This window comes from Cervus elaphus, chromosome 29, assembly GCF_910594005.1.
Source record: "Cervus elaphus chromosome 29, mCerEla1.1, whole genome shotgun sequence".
In the NCBI taxonomy this organism is placed as follows: domain Eukaryota; kingdom Metazoa; phylum Chordata; class Mammalia; order Artiodactyla; family Cervidae; genus Cervus; species Cervus elaphus.
In genome coordinates, this window is record NC_057843.1 from 27,268,297 (window position 1) to 27,293,468 (window position 25,172).

Consider the following 25,172-nt stretch of genomic DNA (forward strand, 5'->3'; position numbering starts at 1 on the left):
AATGCCATGGTCAGAGGAGCCTGGTGGGCTACAGTGCATGGGGTGGCAAAGAGTTGGACATGACTTAGCTACTAAACAACAACAACAAAATAGAGGAATGCTTTTACTCGTACACATGACAGGATTCTTCTTTGTCCATTTTAAACAATTCCTTTTGAGTTTCTCTGATATCTTAATGTTAATGTGCTGAACATTATGACTGAGAGGGCTCCTGACCCCCAATTTGTTGGAGGATATAAGGATGTCCTGGATTTTCCTGGTAGAAAAATGGCAGTGGATTTTAAAATAATTGTCATTTTAACATGCACCTACTAGTTTTTAATATTTTCAAAGTAGAGGAATTTCAAGTTTAAGCCACAGAAATTCTTTAGTTGGTCTGCCTTCTGTTCAATCATTTTGTTGTTCAATCATTTTGTTGTTCAATCACTCAGTCATGTCTGACTCTTTACGACCCCGTGGACTGCAGCATGCCAGGCTTGCCTGTCCTTCACCATCTCCCAGAGTTTGCTCAAACTCATATCCACTGAGTAAGTGATGCCATCCAACCATCTCATCCTCTTTTGTCCCTTTCTCCTCCTGCCTTCAGTCTTTCCCAGCATCAGGGTCTTTTCTAATGAGTCAGCTCTTTGCATCAGGTGGCCAAGTATTGGAGTTTCAGCTTCAGCATCAGTCCTTTCAGTGAATATTCAGGATTGATCTCCTTTAGGATTGACTGGTTTGATCTCTTTGCAGTCCAGGGGACTCTCAAGAGTCTTCTTCAACACCACAGTTCAATCATTTAGTATTTGTATATTGACCTGCTAGGTTAAAGAAGGATATTATGCTACATTATGTCCCCTGAGGAATACTATCTCATGAATTAAATGATTTAAAACCATTAAAAGAAATTAGGTGGTGTAGTGGGTTTGCTCTCCCCACTTTTAAACAGCTTTATTGAGATGGAGTTCACAGATCATACATTCTACTCATTTAAAGTGTACAATTTAATGAATTTTAGTATATTCACAGTTATATACAACCATCATCACAGTGATTTCTGAACTTTTTCATCACTTTACAAAGAAACCACTAACTACTCTCTATCTGTACAGATCTCTGTGTTCTGCATATTTCATATGAATGGACTTATGTAATATGGGATCTCTTGTGTCTGATTTCTCTTGCTCAGCATGATAAGGTTCCTCCATATTGCGGTATTATCAAGTGTTCTTTCCTTTGTATTAGCCAGATGAATATTCCATTGTGTAAATATGCATATTTTGTTTATCCATTTGCCAGTTGTTGGGGGAGAAGGAGCACACCTTTTAAGAGAAAAATAAAGTGAGGTTTTAAGTCTTCTGCTTTTTAGCAGTGAAAGTGAAGTCACTCAGTCGTATCCAACTCTTTGTGACCCCATGGACTGTAGCCTGCCAGGCTCCTCCATCCATGGGATTTTCCAGGCAAGAATACTACTGGTACTCAAAGGCTGCCTTTTCACAGTGAATCTCTTTCAGGTATTTTGGATGTGTTTATTGGGAAGATAATATTTCCTTGGTCAGTAATATTGTTCTTATGTCTTGTTGAAGTCTGCCATTTTCAGTTGCCCAGCTGTCTGTCTGTTTTTTTTTAAGTTTATTTTTGGCTGTGCTGGGTCTTTGTTGTACACGTAGACTTCCTCTAGTTGCAGAGAGGGCTACTCTCTAGCTTCAGAGCATGGACTTCTCATTGCAATGGTTTCTCTTGTTGTGGAGCACAGGCTGCAGGGTGTGTGGGCTAGTAGTTGCCACTCACAGGCTCCAGAATGAAGGCTCGGCAATTGTGGAGCACAGCCTTAGTTTCCATGCAGTATGTGGGATCTTCCAGGACCAGGGATTGAACTGGTGTCCCCTGCATTACAAGGCTGATTCCCAACCACTGGACTACCAGGGAAGCCCCCAGCTTTCTGTCTTGACCTTGTTGTCCACTGTTTACATCAATGCATCTGTACCTTGTAGTGGCTGTGAACTGATCATGTCTTTGCAAGTCTCCTGACTCAGCTACAAGATACAATAAGGAACCTTTTATTGAAGCGTTAATAAACTTTTTTATTTCTAATTTATCTTACCACCAGCTAAGGTATGTACTGTTGCAGTCCTATTGTGTGAATTTTTTGATGGGTTTGGTTAAGCAGACAGAATAACTTCATTACTTCTTATTTGCTGTTGTTACTATTGTAGTATGCATAGTGGCATTTACATTGTAGTTTAACATTCTGTGCACCCATGCACCCTATAATCACTGATAATCACTTGTGAAGTCTGTGAACATAACTCATTCAAACTCAGATCTATACATTTCCTTGCATAAATGCAAAAACATACCCGCCTTACCATAAGTATTTATTTATGTTAATAGTCTCATAGAGTTAGATAAGACTTTTCAGGTTGTTATAATACTTCTTTGTAGGATATTTAAAATCAGAGGTCTCTTGCTCAGTGTTCTGTGTCTATCCAGCTCACATCTTCTTGCCTTGTTTTGATACCTGATTATAAAACCCGGCAGCATAGCAGGGTAAATACCTTTCCTTTTGTCCTGTGTTTTGTAATCAGGTAAAAGTAAGTTTCTCATGTAGTTGTCTAGTTCGTGTTAGTCATAAGTAAGCTCAGAAGTCTTCGATCATGCAAAAAAAAAAAATGTCATTGTTCGAGGTGCATTGACTTATGCAAATTTCAGACACTGTGTTCTTCTACAAAGATGGTAACAGAGATTTTCCATGTTTTCACCAAAACTCAACATACTTCTCTTGGAAGTTGTTTCTTTTCAATTAGATCATGAATCAGCCATGTGAAAATGGAGGAGAAAAAACTGTCCTGAAAAGTATACAAGGGGCTATTTTCTGACTTAATCACCATTCCTATCATGTGAGTTCTTTAGAATCTTTGTGGCAGTGCCTGAAGTACTATATTGGGTTCTCATATATAAGATGTATTTATGGGTGTGGAAGTCCATCTTTTTTCAGTCATATATATATGATTACTCTTTTCATCCATAGTGTTGGTAGCTGTTACCTTGTAATTACTGAAGTGTATTCTGAGGCAATCATAGAATAATTAGTTTCCAGATTCATTACAGGTACTTATTTATTCCAGATTTTATATTTTTAATATAAATGTCTTCGAAGGACATTTTTATGTCAAGTAAAAGGTTTACTTGATCTTTGGCACCGTACATACCTTTTCTTCTGGTACTTGTGTGTATGTTCAGAGATGGGTGATATATGCAGTGATGATTTAATGAGTTAATTATAACATAGACTACTGTGTATCCTTATAGAAGGTTGGCTGATCTTGCCTATTTATCATACCTCCATGTGATTTCCAAAGTAAAAAATTCATTTGATTAAGAAATTTGTTCTTGTTAAAAATAAGAAAGGCAAACTTTGCCACTGATCAGCATAGCCAGTTAATTTGTGTACCTAGATTGTATCACCCAAGTTTTTGGGAGAAACTGATGACTGAATTTTTCAGTAATTCAGTTTTAGTGCAGGTTATGTACTTAACTCTTTAACATTTAAGAATCATTCTAGTAAAACTTCATAATCCAAGTTGTAAATCTTGGTATTCTTTCCAGAAATGAATAAGGAGAAAGTGGATTTTAGAAGGATTTTTAGTTATGCACGGACTATTTGGCCAAGTTAATGAACATTTGAGGAGATCTCATGGCAAATGGTTTTTTAATGTGAAAAGACAGAGCCCAGAACTGAAGTTAAGTCTTATTTTCGTGGGGCTTTTCTGAAGGGGAGGTTCTCTGTGATTGCTCCTTCAGAGTGTGCCTTACGATTCTACATGCCCCGTGACCTTATTTTACCTTTTGTTGTTTTGTACTAACAGGTAACTTCTCTAAGTGTTCCCAAACAAGGAACAGCTAATAGGAGATGTAATAATTAGCCTCCTGTATATTCTTTTGTGGAATACACTAAATATTAGTATTAGCTGAAGCCCCATTCTGTGCTTTCCTGAGGAATGTCATTTGGTGAGAAGACTGATGTTCAGTTCACATAAATTTGCAGAGTTCAAGCCAGCTACTAGTATAATAAAGCTAAAGATACTTTAGTTTTAGTGGTTACAGAATCTCTTATTTGAATAGGTCTTTGGAACTCATCCAGAATACTTGCAAATGCACTCTTACTTAATATTCAAATATAAGAGTGTTACTGACTGAAAGTTGATTAAATATTTTTATACTAAATTGGTCTACTTTATTCATTTTAGATACACTTTTGAACTTGAATATTTATAATTTATAGGTTTCAACTGTGTATCTTCTTTTTTTTAACAACTTAAAAAATGACTGGAGTATAGTTGATTACAACCTTGTGTTAATTTCAGGTGTACAACTAAGTGAATCAGCTGTAAGCACACACATATCCCCTTGTATATCTTCTCTTTCGGTAGGTAATGGAAATAAACTGATTAGTAATTGGGAAATCCACCCTATCATTTAAGAGATGTGTAACACCTATCTAAACATTTTTGAACTCCAGTATTAAAACAAATAATGATCCCTTGTCATGCCCAGTTTAGAGGATTATAGTATGAAGAAGGTGGCATCATATATGTCGAAGTGTTCCCTTACTCATTAAGACTAAATAATGTATTAAGCATTTACAAGGTGTGGAAGAAATGCATTGGAAAGAATCATAAGGGAAAAATAATTCAAAGGTAATATGTGGAAAGTTTGTTGAGGTCATAAATGGTTTCCATCTTTTGAGCTTTTGTTATCACTAGACAAAGAGCCACATGCTTTATATTCGTTATTTCATTTGAATCTATTGACACAGTTATGATGTTACTGTTATCATTTTATAGATGGGAAAGAGGCTAAGAGATTGATGAAATTCTTTAAATGCCTTTTAAGCACCTGTTATTTGCCAGTATCCATTGTAAGCCCAGCATATGTCACCCTGCCATTAAGGAGCTTAAATTCTAGAGGGGAAGACACATCTTAATCAAATAACCACACAGATACAGACACACACATATATATACACGTGCATGCATGTTTAGTCACTCAGTTGCGTCCAACTCTTTGTAACCCCATGGGCTGTAGCCCACCAGGCTCCTCTGTCCATGGGATTTCCCAGACAAGAATACTGGATCGGGTTACCATTTCCTTCTCCAGGGGATCTTCCTGACCCTGGGATCAAACCCGTGTCTCCTGCATGGGCAGGTGTATTGTTTACCACTGGTATATATAAACTAGGTTATGAATACGTAGTATAGATAAATTAGAGATAAATATAATCTTCACAAGTGTGGTAAGTGCTGTGACACTTGTGAGACAGGGGACTAATGGGGATCTTGCCTTGATCAGGAGATGAGAAGAGCTGCTCTGGAGAATGGAAGTAATATTTGCGTTGAAAGCTTGAAAGAGAAACAGGAGTTAACAGTACGGAGTGGTGGTGGATGGTGGGCAGGTGGCGGGGCTCTGCCCGTGGCGGCCTGACTGAGTGGGAGGGAGAGCTCCCACACACTGGATCTGATTGCTGTGACTTCAAGCAGGATCCTGAGTTAGCTCCACCGCAGTTTCCTCCTCTGTGAAATAAAGGGAATACTAGTACGGACCTCATGGTATTTTCACGGAGAGCTAATATTTGTAAGTATCTGGAAATGCCAAGTATCCAACAAACCTTTGCTATTAATAATAAAAACATTAATATCGAATATCATATTCATTATAATATTACATTAATTATATAAACAATATTAATATTATTATTATTAATAATCATTAATGGTTTGCTATTGTAGATAAATTTTTATGTCCTACCTTTGGTGGAAGAAAAGACAAAGTTGTAAAGACGGAGAAGCAATGCTTCTCAAACCTCTTCAGGGGCTTCCTTCTGTTCTTAGGGTGTCTCCTCGGAACCCACTGCCCAAGAGCTCTGACTGTTAAATCCTTGAGCATAGGGATTCACTAGCCATTTCCGCCACTTAACACAGTACTTGGCTCTGCAGTGATCGGTTTTGTGTAGTGATGATATTTGAAGCTGTAGGAGGGGATGAAATTGCCAAGTTAAAGAATGAGGAGCCTGCCCGTGAGAAACACCTGTATTTATTTACAGTGGAGAGAGAGTGAGAAGCTGCTGCCAAAACACTAGGATAGTTTGTCTCTACAGTCCAGGAATGAAGGAGAGTTATGCCTTAAGCTGCCTCGAGGTCTCGGAGAACGAGGAGACCAGAAAAAGGGACCAGATGTGATGAGACTATCCCTCTTGGAGAAAGCAGTTTCAGGACCGTGTGTGGCAGAATCCAGACTGTAAAATTAAAATGTAGGCGGAAGCACTGGGTGGTGGGTGCATGGATTTTTCTTTCAAGATATCCATGGTAAAGGTAAGCAGAAATTATTCCTTTTATTTAAGATGTAGGCTTAAGAACTTTTTTTCTTGTTCTTGGGCTGTTGGAAAAGCTGATCGTATTGAAATGGAGGAAGGAGTTTCAGTGCATTGGATGAGGTAGGGTCCTGGATGTGTGGAGGGGTTGCTGGCTTGAGTTGGCCAGACCTGCATAAGGGTCCTGGATCTATAAGGGGGAACAGCCTGTTCAGATCATCTCTCTTCTCCTGCTGTTCCCTTTCTGTCACTTCACTATCATCCTTGATTTTTCTGTAGTTGTGGGTACCCAGCAGTGAGTAGGAGACCTGGTGTATTATTAGCTCCATAAAGAAACGGGTGTGATCACCAAAATGAAGGCTTCCCCATCTCTGCTCTTCCCAGCTCTCTTCTTGTAAAGTGTATACGTTTTGAGGCTTAACTGGCTTGGATAGTTTTATGATAATTTATGTTTTTGAAGTGTGAGTGAGTTGGCAAGTGATCACATTGGTTCTGTTTTGTTCTGAATAAATAGTATGTCAAACTTTTATGCTGTTTCAAAAATGTTATTTAGAGTAAAACTTCCTTTGAAGCCACAATAGTCTCGTATTCAAAATATTTATTTAGACCATACTGTTTAAATATATATAATTCCCTTAAGGCACAATTGTAGTCTATATAAATCTGAATTTAAAACAAATAGACCTTCTGGAATTCATAGAAATACAAAATGGATATTCCAGTGCTTAAGTGTTTATGTATAAAAGGAGTTGAGGTGTTCCAATGTTTGTATGTTTAGGTACAAAAGGAGTAGAATTCATGAAAAAGGATGATGGTACAAAAAGTTTTAATTCCCAAGTGTGCCAGACGTACAAAGTTATTTAGAGTTATTTAGGAAGAGAAAAATATTTGAATCATAAAAACTAGTTCTGAGTAAATGAATGAAGAGTTGAACCAGTAAATAAACAAATATACCTAAAATAAAGCAAATCTACAAGTCTCTTAATTTGTTTTGTCCTGAATATAACTATAATTAAAATTGAGGACAGTGTATTTTAAAACACAATGTAAAATGAGGCTATTTTTGTGAAATAAAAAAATGTTATCAATTTAAAATTGATTTAAAATTTAAAATAAAATTAACAATTTAAAAGATGTATGTCTTTGGTGCCAGAGTTAACATATAGTTCTTGAGAGACAGTCATTCTTAGGTTTGGTCATTCTTTATCTTGGTAAAGCAGAGTTAATTTTTTTAAGTGTTTATGAAAGATTCTGTTATTGTATCTCAGATTATATAAATATTTTAATGTCAATCTGGTTGCTGTATCTGAATTTATAACTGAATAGTTTACAGAGTGCCCTGTTTTTCTGCCCTCTAAAAAACTTTTGTGTTTGTTTTACCGTAGTACAATCAAACTGAGTTTCCTAATGAACATGCTGTTTAAAGAAGCTATTTCTAACCTGGAATGTTCTGATGTATTGCTCAGTCAGTTAAACTACTGAAGTTGATATAAGAAATTGGGGGAGAAATAGTTTCCCTTCTAACCTCCAGATATAATATTCTTGCTATGTCAGCATTTCCTTTGCTCTGCCTGTGTCTTATTACTATTTCCTTTATTCGCTAATATATACAGCAAAGTTGTACAACCTCCTAATATTCCTAATATGTTATTGAACTGTTGACACTGGAAGACAGACTCTGAAACATCAGACAGTTGGTACCCTTGCCTATTTTTCTTGCAGTAATAGAGGAGCAAACTAGAGTTAGAGGTGAAGCAAGAAAGGAGGCTACGGCAGGGACTCTAACACTGAAAACCGAATAAGGACCTACAGATTTAATGTTCATTAGCAAAAGAGAAATATTTTAAATTTGCTTGATCCAAAGCATGGGGAACAGTAAAAGCCCATTCAGTCTTACTCTCTGTAAACGGAATTTGGCTCAACCATGTTAACAATATCTAAAATACTGTCTGTTACAAATGAGGCAGTTTATATAAAAACCCAACTGATTCCAGGAATATGAGCGTCTGAAGCTGTGTAAGTGGGCAGAGCTTTCAGGCCCAGCACTGCAGTTTCGGGTAGCCTCATGCCTCTCCCCCCACCCCCGCCCCACCCCCAAATCAGTAATTATTGATTGCATCTAAAGCTGTAGAGGGATCTTTTCCTGGCAGTTCAGGTGGTTACAGTAGATTGTTAATCTGTGAATGGTTGGACAAAATCCCTTCTGTCTTCAGAATTTCCATGCAAATTGGGACTAAATGTATGAGATAAATTTATTAACTGTAGTCCTGGAGCATAGGTCAGCTTTAGCACAATTCTTCAGCCTAGGTTTTTAATCTATAAAAAGTTACACTTCATTAATGTTAATTTCCTGTGGATTCACTTTAAAATGTAAACTGATGAGACGATTTTTTAAAGTACTTGTAAAGAAATAAAACGTTCTTGAGTGTGTCTTCCAGCATTCTATGATATAAGTGAATTGTTCCAAATAGGGAATATTCACATAAATGTCTTTTCCTATTCTACATCTGATCTAAAAACAAATTTGAACTTATTTTCTTACATCATTAAAATAAAGAGAGGGTTGTTTTGCATTTTTCAAATAGGAATGCAAATGAAATTAATATTTCAAGGAGGGAAAAAGATCAAGGAGTTAGAAAGTGATAAATGATGCCAGAAATATGATGGATGTTATTGGGCCAAAAGGAGTGTCTTTCAAAAGGTGTCTGAGAGATTGATAAAGCATTTCAATGAAATACTGCAGAAGAAAAGTCATATTCTGTTAATATTATTTGTTAATCATGTTTTATTTTCAGCATTTCACTTGTTATTGTATGAGAGTCTATATCTTTTGCACTCTTGTCAGTGAATATTGGGTAGCAGCAATCTTTTTTTCCTCTTTCGGATCTCTGGTATTACAGAACCAGCATCTGATAGAAAAAAATAAGGTTCACTCTTATAGTGCTTAGTCTATGCTTCCAATTTAAAGCTTACCTATGAATGGCAAGAAACATTCTATTAATGAATCAGCTTTGTTTTCTAATATGTTTTGGTAAGAGATTTTTGATGGTTTCAAAATTTTTCTCTAAAACTCTCCAGACCCCTAAAGCTGTGAAAAATGGGAAGAAGGTGTTATTTCTTAAAATGCTGAAGAAGCAGGGTCCCTTTTGAACAGACGCTGATCTTTTCTTCCTCCTCTCGTTCTCAGGCCATCCGCTGCACGCTGGTGAACTGCACATGTGAGTGTTTCCAGCCGGGGAAGATTAACCTGAGGACTTGCGACCAGTGTAAACATGGCTGGGTGGCACACGGTGAGAAAATCTGGACTTTTCTCCTTGCTCTTGTTATGTTCGTGTAAGCGTGGGTTTTTTTTTTTTTTTTTTTTTTTTCCCTTTTAGAGCCATCACTGGCCTGGAGTACAGAAGGGTCAGCTGCGCCCCAAGTGTTAGCTCCCCAAGTGTTAGCTGCAGTATAGCCTGCAGCTCCCAAATAGCATATTCTTGGCTCCCAGAAGTAAGGCCAGGCAGGCAGCTCTCAGCAGAAGGGCTAGATGTTTATAGCACAGTTGGGTTCTGAGTGAACGCAGCAGCAGCAGCCAGCAAGCACCAGGCCCCATGGAAACTCAAACATACCACAGTTGGCCTTTCAGGGCCGGGACCTCAGAGGCGAGCTGGCAAATCCTCTTTGCTTGAGGAGAACTCCTCCATGACTGCTCACCCTTGTCATCTGCTTTCAGGGCAGAGTTGATCCTCCCAGATGTTAAATTTTGTATGGTCTTAAGGTGGGTGAGTGAGTGAACGGGAACATTATTTGGCTGGTATCTGAAAAAATAATCTGTAAATACCCCCTTTGAGCGTGCCCAGGGATTGGAGGAGGCTGGCCCCCGGTGGAGGGTGAGCCCTGCATACGTGTGTGTTCCGGGCGAGGGAGACCCAGGGCCATGGCTGGGAGCGCAGAGGCTCCTTGCCAGATGCAGAGCTGTCCCATCCCTGGGCCTTGACCAGGAATTTAACTGTCCTTCTGTCTGGTTTATGTTTGTTATGTTGAGGCCAGAGGAGACTTGGGAATAAGCAGAGACGTTTTCTTCACTTCCTGGACTGTAGAATCTTAAAAGATAGGTAATGTTTATAGAAGAAATCCTGGCTTGAGATTTTTTTGACAGCCTTGGGGGATTGGCTCTTAAGTGGACATATTCTTCATTCCCAAGCGGTGCCAAATATCCAGTGGGTTGTATTTTTATAAATGTCATGTTATTCTAGCAAGATCTGAAGAAACGACACCGGGCCATGCCTTGAAACGCCTTCAATTTATCATGTATCTTGCTTGCTGGGGGTGTGTGGGTTAGCATTGTGGAGACGTTTCAGCCCTGTGTCTGTGAGGGAGAGAAAAGAGGTAGAAAGAGTAGTATGGGGGGAACACACTAGAAGGCGTGTGCCTGGCAGACAAAGCCACCGTCCTCCAGCACCTCCAGGGAGGGAACTTGTTCCTGCTTCATTAACAAGGCCAATATCTGTAACAGTTCTCAGTCCCGTTCCGAACAATGTTTCAGCTGCTGTCACTTTTGTTTGCAAGTGACTGTTCGGTGATTTCTTCTCCTTTCCTACAGTAGTCTGCTTGCTAGGACGGCTGTAACAAAATGCCACAGAGTGGGTGGCTTAAACATCAGAAATTTATTTCCACGCAGTTCTGAAGGCCAGAAGTCCAAAACCAGGATGGTTTCGTTCTGAGGATTCTCTTCCTGGCTTGCAGATGCTGCCCTCACGTTGTGTGCTCTCGGGGTCTGTGCATCCAGGTTCCTCTTCTCATAAGGACACCGGTCATGTTGGGTGAGGGCCCAGCCTGATGGCCTCACCTGTCTCCAAACACAGTCACATTCTGAAGTACTAGGGATGAAGGCTTCAACAGATGAATTTGGCAAGAACACAGTTCAGTTCATATCACTAAGTATCCTTTGCCACAATATGTTTTGGCTCTACCAGGTAATAGCTTATGTCCCCAGCCCATTAAGAATCTTGGAGACAAAAAAAAAGAAAAGAAAAAATGAAAAAGAATCCAGCAGGCAGTGTGGGCTAAAATCTTGGCTCTACGACTTTGATGGGACATAGCTCAAAATCTCTGCATCTGAATTTTCTTGTCTCTAAGAGAAGGTTAATAATACCTGCCTTGTAAGATTATTGTGAGTATTGAAGATAAAATATATGAAGTCTTTAAAATAAATAATACATGTTAAAAGAAACAAACTGGACAAACATGAGCAATAAGGGGGGGCGGTCATTAAACAAAGGACTTTTCATTCATTCCCTCTCATTTTTTCCAAAGCCATCTTGCATTACCATCATCTATCTACTGCGGTAGCCTTGTGAGTATAAAAGTTTACTGTGTCACCAGTTTATTTTATCTGTCTAACTTCCACATGCATATTACATTAGTAGTGTAATGGGGAGGGAAAAGCAATATTTCTTCTTTCGTGAACAACATAAATTATCCCCAGCCACTGGTTGTTTCTAAGATTTTCTGAGGGATGTGGTTTTTTCCCCAAACTTGAATAAGGTTATTTCTGTTACATCAGACTGGGCTTTTCCTACTGTGTCATTAGTAATCTTGTGTTTCTGGTATATTAATTTCCAAGTTTCTCAGTGCTAACTTTTCCTCACCACTATTATCACCTTGATCTCTTTCCCCCCAACAATAGCAACATGTCTGTATACAACTCACAATATGTACACACAGATACATATCCCATTCTTCCCCCATATAGTAGGACATATATGACAGCAAGGGTTTGGCTCCTAGCTTTTGAGTTGGCAATGAAATGAGAGCATCCACTCTTTTTGCCCTTAGCATTTCAACTAATTGCTTCACTCTCTTCCCCTGCACAGAAAACCCTGAAATCATGTCTTCAGTTATTTCTGCTCAGAGGTGAGGCACAGCACAGCGGTCTCTCTGGCTGCCTTACTCGGGACATTATTCTTTACGTGGGACAAGGAGAAAGTGACTTATTTTTCTATGGTGTGATTTTTCTGTGTAAGTGGATAGAACAGCAAGTAGTAAGACTACCAAAATACATCTCATGTAATCATTTCACCATAGCACTGAATACACTCCACCAGTAATTGTACCATAAAAAATTAACATTTGCCATTAAAAATAGCTAAATGCCAAAATCAGGGGTTCTTTACAAAAAAGATGAATTTTTAGAAATTTGTTGGCCTCTTTTGAATTAATGTCTTCCTATATCTTCTTTGTTATCAGCATCTTCAGTTTCTTCACATGATTTTTTATTTCGTAGGTGGTTATTCACACACACACACACACACACTTTATAGCCTTATAGATTGTATCTTAAACCTACTTGAATTAGTGACTTTAGTTGCTTTACAGAAATCTTTAAGATGTTTAAAAAAATTAAAAGGCATAATGAATTCATCATACTGTAACACCTGAACTTTGAAATTACTCCCTGGGCCATGGTGCTATTCACAGGTTACTTCCTTGAAATCTTAGCACCATTGAGTTGAGAGGGGGGAACCCGAAAATGATTCCTTGACTACCAGGAGGGATTTCCCACTGAATTAATGAAGGATTCCCTGCTCTTTTTCCCCATTAAGGAATTTCAGCTCGTGTACTTTGATAATAAAAGCAGGGCTTTATTGATTTTTAACATTATTTAAAACAAGTTCTTTTGGGGTATAGGTTGTCCATACAGACAGTGTATAATAACCTGGCGTTTTGTAATTTTGTCATATTTCACAGTCTTTGGTTATAGGACTCCAACATACTACTACGTAATTGACCTAACAACTGTATTTTTTTTTCCCTTCCTCTCTTTGCATTGTCTTTTCTGTGTTTTTCCTTCATTTGTTTTAAATTACCAGAATGAGTCTTGCAAAAAATTTTAAATACACATTTTATGCAAGTTTAATTTTTCTTGGTGTAACATTATCAAAGTAAGATATCAGCATCGGAGCAGTAATGGGCTTCTTTACTGATGACATAAATGTTTGGGTTGGTCGAAATTTAGGACATGGCATTTTGACCCTTTCCCACCATACTAGGATAGTAATTTTGCTATTCACAGCATTGAAGTTTCAGGCAAAGAATTTTTAAAAACACTCTTTTATCTATTTGGTTGCGCTGGGTGTTAGTTGTGGTACTTGGAATCTCTAGTTTTGGCATGCTGGATGTAGTTCCCTGACCAGGGATCAAACCTGGGCCCCCAGCATTGGAAATGCAGAGTCTTAGCCACTGGACCCCCAGAGAAGTTTCTCGGCCAAAGATTTTATATTGTTGCTGTTGTTCAGTCGCTAAGTCATGTCCAGCTCTCTGTGATCCCGTGGACTGCAGCACACCAGGCTTCTCTGTCCTTCACTATCTCCTGCAGTTTGCTCAAACCCGTGTCCATTGAGGTGGTGATGCCATCCAACCATTTCATCCTCTGCTGCCCCCTTCTCCTCTGCTTTATATAGTCTTACAAATTAGCAAGTATTACTAGTATATACTAAGTAGTGCGCAAGTGGGAGTGGAAAGAAGGGTGCTTTATATCATCAGTCTCCTCTGAGAAACCTGCTCCCAGCAAGAAGTGTAATCAAATAAACCCTGTTGCCTTTGTGATAAACTGGAGGTGGGACATAAAGGTTGAGGGCTACTGTATCAGACGAGTTTTAGTATTTATTATTTGTAAATTAGTTTTAATGTATAGAGTCTAGATGATGATTTTACTTCTAAACGATTAAGATAAGGTATTCTAAATGATTTTCAGACATTTAATGATAATCTAAGACAACTGGAACATTATTGTTTAAAATAAAAACTTGGTGGGGTATATTTGATTTCATAAAAGAGGTGGGCAGATTTTAGAAAGGTTATTTAACTTAGAATTTTTTTCCTTGGCGAGATCAGTAATTTTTACTTCTGACAAAACTCACTTGTTAAAACTACCTTTAAAAAAAAAATCCACTGTTTCTTGGGATGTCCAGTAAAAAATTTTCAAGGGTAAGAGGCTTGATGGAAAAAAAAAACAAAAAGTACTATATAGCTTAATGAACCCCATAGTAGCTTACTTGGTGCAGATTATTTTCTTTATAGAATACTTTGACTTTAAATACTTTAATTATTAGCTCAGCAAGCCAGCTGTTTTCCTGCCAGTATTGAAACTATTCAGAATTTTTAATGTAAAATGAACAGGCTTGGGCTGTGTCATCTGGACATCAGTGAAGAGATATTTATTGAACATATATCATCTCTAAAGTATTGGGCCAGGTATGCTTTGATTCTTCAGCTCTGTGCCCCAGGAAACGGTAAGCAATATAAAGTTAATTTAGTGTCATCTACCAACCATCTTTATGGTTTAATGTACTGTAAGACTTAATATTCATATAATCCATTAATTTCAAGCATTTATTTTTTTGTAATTCACTGGAAGTAATTTCTCTCTCTTTTTTTTTTTTCTCGGCATCATTGAATTTGAATTCCCAGCTCTTTACTAGATATGTCTTATCAGAACAGGGGTATTTATAGAGACACTCACCCAAATAGAAAATATAGGACATCCCATTAAATTTGAATTTCAGGTAAACAGTGAATAATTTTCTAGTATAAACACGTACCTTGCAAATTTAGCTGAGTGGTCCTGTGTTTTTGCTAAATCTGGCAAGCATACACCTAACAGAAAACCCTAGTTAGGCTTAATTTGCATAATTAAGTCCCAAATCAAGGCCATTGGTTCTGAGCTTTCTGTAATCAAAAACCTTTTGATTATGTCCGTCCTACATTTAGAATCATGAGATCGCAGCATTCTGTTTACAGACTCCTCAGATTTGTTGGCTGCACAGTACTTTATAAGGATTTAAGCAGGGTGGATCAAAACCAGTCATTTTTCATTTTATGCCATGAAAGGTCACATGTCTTTATTATTTGTCCCAGTCTGTGCTCTTCTTATGAATTGTCTAAACATCTGTGAAAGTAGTTTATCCCCAACTCTGTAATATTCTCCCTGACTCGAGTCCAGGAGCCAGTGTAACTAAGTGTAAGCTTTCCTTTTCCACCCTCTGTTCTTCGCTAGCCTTCTAGAAGTCCTCTATCAAAAGCAATAACGCATGACACTTCTGTGACCTCATGCTCACTCCGAGTAACGCAGCAGCAGTTTCTGTATGATCATTTGTAAATTTGTCAAGAGTAAGAGAGGAGAGTGAGTAAAACAGTGTCCTCTGACAAAGGAAAATGATGCTTGCAGATACTAACCAGCAAAGTGCTAGCCTCCTTCTTATGAACCTGAAGACTGTCCCAGAAAGACTGAATTTTGCTTTGGGAGAGAATTGTTGAAGAGGGTTATTTAGGGTTAGATGAAAAGAGTAAGAAAGGTTCTGACTTGATACCTCAGGACAGGGAAATAAATGCAGGCTTCAGCGTGGCAGTGACAACTGATCTTTTGGGAGGAAGTAGGTTGCCGTGCCTCTAGGACTTTCCTTAGAAACACGAGGATGGAAACCCCACCGTTCTCTTCCTTTGGTGCACTGGTTTGGAAAAGGTGGAAATTAGTGGAATATCTGCTTAAAAGAATTTGTCTTTGTAGAAGACTTGCTTCTTCCCCATGGTGACCCTGACACCTGGCTTGCCTAGCTGAAGGATTCTCTTTCAGTCAGGGAAACGAGCTCTTAGGTGCCTCCTAGCTCTGCCTCCATGGACAAAGTCCTTGAACATCTCTCCACTTATTTTTATTTTAGAGAGCAAACACAAGGCCGCTTTCCTGCCTGGCACATGAGCCATCTTTGCATGACCTGAGGGCACCGTGCCCTCTTGTGCTTCTCCCCTTCACTCCCTGATCACAGCTGATAAGCTTGAAAAGGAGGACACCCTCACAAATGTGACGGTTCGCTCCTTGATTCATGGCATTAACTATATTCTTATTGTGTCCCTGACCTGCTTGTTTTGATTTGTTTCTCAGTCTGCCCACCTTTGGAACAGTGCTTTGAACTCTGATTTTTTTTTTTTCTTCAAATCACAGCACAAACAGTGCCTCCCCTTCAAAGTCCTGGGCTGTCTGCCTGTTAGCTCCCCAGATGTTTTTTTCTAGCTCCATTTTATTCAGACAGAAACATAAGGTGGATCTGATAAATCCTGACCTCTTAAGTGTACAGTGCAGGTCCCCTGCTAAGGACTTTCCAGGAAGGAAATGGAGATTGAAACTACAGAACTGGAGCCCCAGGGTCTGAAGAAGCTTCGGGTACACAAATGGGAGGAGTGGGCCTGAAGACAAAAGGAGGTAAAACTGCAGCTCTGTGTAAGTTCTCCTCCTGGCTCCACCACCTGCTGCCAGTGGGACCCAGGCCAGGTTACACAACCTCTGTTTTCTCATCTGCGAATGTGGACAATGATAGTGCCTAGTTGCAGGGTTATTTCTGATATTAAATGAGATAATCTACTTACTAAGTGTTAGTTGTTTCCAAGTTCTTATAGTAGTAAAACGTCAACCTTGACGACACAACAGACGTGTTTTATCGTGGTTGATGGGGTTAAAAGTTGAGTGTATTCAGGCCAGCTTTCGAATCCCATCTCTGTCTCTATTTAGTAAGCCCCAGTTCTTTTCATCTGTAAACTCAGATAATAATAGGAATCTACCTGAATAGCACAGTGATGTTTCGAGGGAGGATTAAATGAAAAAGTGGACTGAACAGTAATGATACTCTCTAGGGCCCCATGCAGGTTTTCTCTGGTGCCCAGTGCTAGAGGAAGGTCATCAGTTTCTTTGGTTGTAGGGCCCAGTTTTGCCAGGGTGATCTTGTATTCTCCAGCAAATCCAATTTAGCTTCATATTGTCCATTTCTCCTAAAGTGTCATGTGAGCCCTTACTTGAATAGAAGTCTGAAACACTTTTTTTTCCCCATATTTTAAGAACTGCACATCAGTTGAACTGTATTATAGGATTGCTTATTTGTTGAAAATCCAAAAACCAGGAGGAAATGAATTTTAGGCAGGATGAAAGGCTACTTTTGCCTATTTTCATACCTGTATTCTTGCATGTGAAGTGCTTTGATGGGCTAACCACTTTATCATTTTATTGCACTTTATTACATCATAAATTTTTATATCTTGCTAACGATCCTACAGGAAGCTTAATTGTTTATAGGAACATCTTAATTAACTGGAGTTCAGCAGGTTAAGCAGAACACAAATTGAAGGGGTTATAAATGAAACATACTCAGCTCCTCTCATTTTACTCAGGATGCTCTGTTCAGATAATGAGGAGATGCTTCTGGGTCATAAGAATCCAGGATGCCTCAGCAAAACTCTCAACTGTTCTTCCTCCTCCTATTGTGTCATAGTGAGGACTTCTTCTCGTGTGGTTCCCCGCCCCCCCATGCCCATCCTCCACCCCTCAGCCCTGCACTTGAACAGTAAAATCATTGGATGAGATATTTGTGGTGTTTAGAGAAATTCCGACTTGTATTCTGGGAGGCGTAAAATGTTGTCTGTGCGACTCATTCCTCACCAGGGTTTTCCTTTCAGGAGGGTAGAAATCTGTAACTCTTCAGAAGTGTGAGTTAATCTGTCATTAGTGAGCATATACCCAAAGTGTTTTATTTGTTGTTTAGTTGCTAAGTCTTGTCTGACTCTTTGAGATCCCTTGGACTTACAGCCCACCAGGCTTCTCTGTCCATGGGATTTCCCGGACAAAAGGATACTAGAGTGGGTTGCCATTTTCTTCTCCAGGGGATCTTCCCCACCCAGGGATTGAACCCACCTTCCTGCATTGGCAGGCAGATTCTTTACCACCAAGCCACCAGGGAAGCCAAAGGTGTTGTATCAATTCAGTTCAGTCGCTCAGTTGTGTCCAACTCTTTGCGACCCCATGGACCACAGCACGCCAGGCCTCCCTGTCCATCACCAACTGCCGGAGTTTACCAAAACTCACTTCCATTGAGTTGGTGATGCCATCCAACCATCTCATTCTCTGTCGTCCCCTTCTCCTCCTGCCCTCAATCTTTCCCAGCATCAGGGTCTTTTCCAATGAGTCAGCTCTTCGCATCAGGTGGCCAAAGTATTAGAGTTTCAGCTTCAACATCAGTCCTTCCAATGAACACTTAGGACTGATCTCCTTTAGGAGAGAGGAAACTTACTACTGGGCTTCTCAACAGATTGCTTACAAATCTATCCAATTATGGCCATAATTCTTTTAAATATTTTCTATACAATACAAGTCAGGAAGCAACAGAACTAGACATGGAACAACAGACTGGTTCCAAATCCAGACTGTGTTTCTTGATACACAATAAAATCCCTCCTTTGGCCTCAAGATCTCCCAGCCTGCTTGTATGGTCTGGTGATCCTACAAAATCAAGTGCAAACACATTTAATTGAAAGAAGAGCTTTTTGGGGCCTTAAGTTCAATTGGTCAAGGAACACAAGGCAACGCTAGACCTGGGTGTCTAAAAAGGAAGCCACTAATTTCAAACTGAGCACTTGAGATGTGGTTAGTCCCAACTGAGGTATGCTGTAAGTATAAAGTGTACACTGAAATTTAGAGATTTAATCTTAGAAAAAAAGAATGTAAAATAGCTCGATGAAAATGGTCTTTATGTGGTCTACTTGCTGCTGTTGTTCAGTTGCTCAATTGTGTCTGACTCTTTGCAATCGCATGGACTGCAGCACACCAGGCTTCCTTGTCCCTCACCATCGCCCAGAGCTTGCTCAAACTCATGTCCTGTTGAGTCCGTGATGTTGTCTAACCATCTCATCCTCTGTCGTCTCCTTCTCCTCCTGCCTTCAATCTTTCCCAGCATCAGGGTCTTTTCAAATGAGTCGTCTCTTCACATCAGGTGGCCAAAGGATTGGAGCTTCAGCTTCAGCATCAGTCCTTCCAATGATAATTCAGGATTGATTTCCTTTAGAACTGACTGGTTTGATCTTCTCGCAGTCCAAAGGACTCCCAAGAGTCTTCTCCAACACCATGTTTCAAAAGCATCAACTCTTCGGCACTCAGCCTTCTTTATGATCCAACTCTGACATCCATACATGACTACTGGAAAAATCACAGCTTTGACTATATGGACCTTTGTTGGCAAAGTAATGTCTCTGCTTTTTAATATGCTGTCTAGGTTGGTCATAGCTTTTCTTTCAAGGAGCAAGTGTCTTTTAATTTCATGGCTGCAGTCACCATCTGCAGTGATTTTGGAGCGCAAGAAAATAAAGTCTGTCACTGTTTCCATTGTTTCCCCATCTATTTGCCATGAAGTGATGGGACCAGACGCCATGATCTTCTTGTTTTTTGAATGTTGAGTTTTAAGCCAGCTTTTTCACTCTCATCTTTCACCTTCATCAAGAGGCTCTTTAGTTCCTCTTCAGTTTCTGCCATAAATGTGGTGTCATCTGCATATCTGATATTTCTCCCGGTGGTCTTGATTCCAGCTTGTGCTTCATCCAGCCCGGCATTTTGCATGATACACTCTGCATACAAGTTAAGTAAGTGGTCTACATATTGGTGAAATATTTTATGCATTGGGCTAAATAGAAAATATTTTTGAAAAATTAGTTTCATTGTTCATTGTTTGCTTTTTAAATGAGATTGGCTTCCCAGGTGGCACTAGTGGTAAAGAACCCACGTGCCAGTGTAGGAGACATACAAGACGTGGGTTCGATCCCTGGTTCAGAAAGATCCTCTGGAGAAGGAAATGGCAACCCATTCCAGTATTCTTGCTTGGGGAATCCCATGGACAGAGGAGCCTGGCAGGCTACAGTCCATAAGGTTGCGAAGAGTCAGACACGACTGAAGCAGCACTGAGGGAGATTTAAAATTACATATGTGACTTGAATTGTTTCTGTTAGGCATGGCTGTTGTGGATCTCGGTGTGAGAGCATGTTTGGTTAGCCTGGTTTGCTGGTAGCGTCGTTAAAATTGGTGTGAGAATCCTAACATCCCCTATCCCGGCTCCTGTCCTTCCTTCACTCAGTCCTCTGTGCTCACACGTGTGCTGGGCTGTTGATGTTTGCCCTTCCCTCTGCCCTGGTCATCAGGGAAGCTGGACCTCCGTGCCCCCAGAAGCAATTAAGTCTTTCCTTCTGTATTGTTATTGCTGTTCAGTTGCCGAGTCACGTCCAGCTCTTTGTGACCCTATGGACTGCAGCCTCCCAGTCCTCCCTGTCTCTCATCATCTCCCGAAGTCTGCCCAAGTTCATGTCCATTGCATCGGTGATGCCTTCCAGCCATCTCATCCTCTTACGCACTCTTCTCCCGCCCTCAGTCTTTCTCAGCATCAGGGACTTTTCCAATCAGTCAGCTCCCCACATCTGATGACCAAAATACTGGAGCTTCAGCTTCAGCATCAGTCTTTCCAATGAGTATTCAGGGTTGATTTCCCTTCAGATTGACTGGATTGATCTCCTTGCTGTCCAGGAGACTCTGAGGAGTCTTCTCTAGCACCACAATTTGAAGGCATCAGTTCTGTATGGTATCAGTATATTTCACTGAGACCAGAAGGTTAGTTTCCATAATACCAACCCCTCCACTAGCTTGGGACCTCAGGAAAAACACTTCTTCATCTCTGGGTGCTGATACCCGCTGTAGCATCCCCCACTTGAGGGAGTGAGGTAACACATGGCACGAAGGATTATGGGAATCTCCTGCATGTACCTAAAAGTCTCTGATTTCTGGTTGCCAGTTTATTTCCCAGCAACCTCAAGCACAGCTTGCAAACCACCCCACCCTGCCTTTAGTTCTGTTTTTGTGTTTCTTTATCAGTCCTTACTCTTGTTTTCATCTTTGTTCCTCTGTGCGTCTTCAAGTGAAAGGTAGGTGGAAGGTTTCAGTAGCCTACCCAACCAAGAAGTAAATTTTAGAGAAGTTAAATTTGTTTGCTCATTAACAGATATTGGCATTTTTGTTTTATTCAGAAGATCTGTCTTGAGCTAAATATTTTTCACTTTTTATTTAGTAGCTCTCCAATACTCCTTTGCCTGCAAAAATCTGAGGGTAAGAAATTCTCCCCTCCCCCGCTTTTGGCTGTTCATGTTTTCCACTATCAGTAAAAATTAAAAAACAAATCAACCTCTCACATAAAAGAAAACACCTGTTTGGCTTGGAGAATCTGGCCAGGGAGAGGTCTTTTTCCTGACGGGCCAAATGCGACCATCACAGGGCCCCTTATAAAATAAAAAAAAAAAGAGTCATTTTTTTCCTTTATTTCATATGAGCATTGGCAGAAACTCTGACAAGCAGTTCTTCATATTTTATTATGTTCTTGTCTGCAGAATCTCTGTCAGGCAAAAACCTTGTCAGCGGAAAACCTGTCGTGGGATCAGAGGAGACAAAAACAGGTGTCACATAGGCAGTCAAAACTGAAGGAAAAAAAGATTAGGCTAAAGAGAGAGAGGCAGACAATTACATTAATGCCATTGCTTTTATCTTATAGATGTGTGTGATTATCTCGGGGTGCTGAGTGCGCAATTGCCTCAAAGAAAAGTAGACAGGAGACAAGGGGAAACTTGATAGTTATTAACTGAAGAGGCAGTGTGTCAAAGCTGGATGGGGTTCAAAGTTTTGCAAGGGGAAAAAAACTGCAGGCAGCCAGCAACGGCTGTGTGGTTCTGCTTTCGGCTACATAAACCTAGTAGCAGTCTAACATTTGCGACTTGGAAACAGATCATAGAGAAAAAAATTAATGAAAGATTTCATTTGGAGGTTTGGGGGGGGTAAAATTTATCATATAGACATGTGACTGAATCATAGTCGTTTTCTCTCATAAAATCTTGCCTCGATGTGAGACATGAAGACAGGCATTTGTCAGTTCAGCTTTGTTGTTTGGATATGTTTAAAACACCTATTATCAACACACTTTTAATTAAAAAAAAGCTATTAAGAAGCCCTTTTACTAAGTGTGAACATCTGTACGTGCAAGCTGTAAATTAGGAGATCACATATGTGTGCCTCAGTCAGAGACTAAATGAACTTGGCAAGTGTTTTCTATTACTGGTTTTTAAATACAGTAAAATATCTACAGGAACAATGGCTGTGCTTGAAATTTTGGATCTTTAAAAAAATTGTGCCTGTTGATCCTGATGAATAAACCTTGCCTTCTAATTAGACATTAGAGTCATTATTATGAATTTGGTAACCAGGATTCACCGGACTAACCAGTATCTCCCCTGTTTCCTTCTTCATGTCATTTCAGGAGACTTATTTTTCTCAAAAGTTGGTCTCCATGAAATATTTGTGATGGTAGAAAATAGTTTCACTTTGCAAGTGGCTTAAACTCTGAATGCTATTTTGCCTTGTTGATAACTCAGGTGTCAAAGAGCCAATTGATAGCAAATGGGATAGGAACTTTTCAGGCCTTCCTCTCTGCTCAGCCATACATCGATGATATTAGTGAAAAAATCGGCAAGCATTGCTTTAATCCTTAACATTTTCTGCTCATGCATTTAAAAATTGGTTAGTTTAGCCTTTTCCTAAGACAGCCTTCTTAGCCCTTTTTTATGAGCAAATCTTTATAGAGAGGTCTTTTATCCCGCCAGTCACTGATGCAAAGCAGTTTGATACTTGATATATGCATTAAGCAAATCCAGCAATCCAGAAGAAAACACACGTCAGTGTCAAAAGTGTGTGTGATAGCCCAGAGTTTCAAGGGATTACAGTGGGGGAAAGAGAGATTGATTATAGATTTAGAGTGAGATTTCAGACTGACTTACTGGGAGAGGGAAGGAAAAATACTTGTGACACAAAGGTGACGTTCATTAAAAAAAGACTGAATATAATAATTTCTTTCTTTTAGGTGTTTTCTACCAAGTGCTGGCTTTTGTATCACTGTTCTCTCTAGGTTTGAAATACTTCTTCACTGCTGTGGTAGAGTTTAAAGTGCATATTCTACCAAAAATAAATATGACTTGCTTTTGCAATATTTCCATAATGAAGTTTCTGATACAGATCTATGCTACTTCAGGAAAATTAAGTCTTTAAAGTTAATAAATTGGGAGTAGGGTGATTATCCTCTTACAGAATTCATTTTTTTTTGTTTGTTAAATAGAAGGATATTCAGCAAACAAAATATGCTTATTTCAGTAGTTACTTTTAAAGTAACTGTTGTAGTCAGTGTGCATTTAATTCATTGATCTGTGAATTATATAAAGCAGGGTTTTGTGTAGTCAGCTCTCGGCTCTCCTTGGTAACTAGAGACTGGATAGAACAACAGCAGGAATAATAATAGTAATCCCCAAACCTGATCATGGCAGGCAGATTCAGTTATTCGATGTCTTCCTAGACTTACTGTCAAGCTTGCAGATTGCATTTCTTTCTGCTTAACCACCTACTCATGGAGATGCAGATGAGGAGAGACATACCCCCAAAAGTGGACCCTGGGAGGAAAAGGAAGAAGGAAGACAAGTACAACCAAGGATCTGTTTACTCTCCTAGCCGAGAGAGGGAGCTTCTGAATCACGGCCTTGATAGTCTACTGCATATGCCTCAGTCAGACTTTAATGCAAAGTCTGTTGTGAGGACTGTATTATTCATAAGGCCACCGGGGGGCAAATGCCAATCAGTTTGAAATATTACCTATATAGTCTCAAGTGGAGCTCAGATTCTACTCTGGACTAATTGTGAGTGTGAGTGTGTGTGTGCGCATATCCATATACACTCAAAGCTGCATGTCAAATAGGGAGCAATTAAAATCCGTAGGACAGTTGGGGCTCATTGGAACTCCTTCTGTCCCCCTTTTCTCCCTACAGTGTAGGTTCACTTTCCTAATGGACCATAAGAGTATTCATCTACTTATCCCTCATGTATTACGAGAAAAAAAAAAAATCAAGGACTCTTCACATAAGGCATACAGGGTATAGTAATGTAATCAGGGTTTATGGTGGCTCAGTAGAGTTGTCTTTTTTTTTTTCTTCTTCTTCTTCTTTTGACCTAAAAACACTGACACGCTATTTGTTCAAGTAAAAAAAATAAGCCTTTCACATATAAGGACTGACAGTTTTTATCACCAGGCTTGGGGATCAACTCTCTCAGCTCCGTATCATTCCTTTTCTTCTTTCCTTAAAAAAAAGAAATTATAAAAGCCAGTCTTCTCTCTCTTTGATATTAAATATCCTAATTAATTCAACCTTGACAGATAGAGTTAGAAAGTTGTGACTTAAAGGGAACATGAGTTATTTTGTACTTAATTTGCTCCCAATTACACACTTCTTTCCCCCCAAAGTAGTGGGTAAAATGTGCAGATCTAAATATTACTTCAAGTCATAAGGAGTTTTTCTCAGTAACAGTTGTGGTCCACCTTCCTCATCGATCACCTGATTCACTGAAAAGTTTTTTAATATGTCATCATTGCCATTTATTACTGTTCTCCTCCAGTGTGACAGCTATTACTAGGAACTGGCTTACAACCTATGGTAGGTTAAGCCTTTGCCTTGCACTCTGATGTTCTTACCTAGTAAGAAAGCTGAGTCTTATAATGGGAAAGGATTGATGTTCTAATGATTCCAAAGGGCCCCTTTATGATGAAATTCTAAATACGCAAAATCCCATTAAACCTGTAGAAGTTCATGGGCTAGCTACATTGAAATGACATATCATTATATTGGGTATAGTGTGCATATTATAAAGTGTGGTATAATTGGAAATTATTGGTCATATTAGCAACAATGAAGAACCACCCACCCTCATAAATTCAGAGGTTATGGTCTGGGTACTTGAAGTAGGAAAGGGAACAATATTCTGATTATAAGTAATCAAAACTTAAAAAATCTGACCCCAGAAATTGCCCTAATAAAATTCTGTTGCTAACAGCTGTTTTTATTTGACTCTTAAAGTAATTGTGGAAAGAATTCCATAAAACAGCCCTTTAAAGACACATTG

General features: G+C 39.3%; 1 protein-coding gene across 17 annotated transcripts in view; it reads left to right on the forward strand.

Annotated features, from left to right (window-relative positions):
- Positions 1-25,172, forward strand: part of BNC2 (basonuclin 2) — a 470,587-nt gene that overhangs the window by 289,968 nt on the left and 155,447 nt on the right. For 16 of the 17 annotated variants that reach the window (XM_043890869.1, XM_043890870.1, XM_043890872.1 and 13 more), the window contains one exon: positions 9,537-9,639. In XM_043890869.1, the coding sequence (XP_043746804.1) occupies positions 9,537-9,639 (103 nt within the window). Of the gene's footprint in view, positions 1-6,177; positions 6,351-9,536; positions 9,640-25,172 lie in introns of those variants that run through there. The other variant, XM_043890877.1, reaches the window with a different exon arrangement.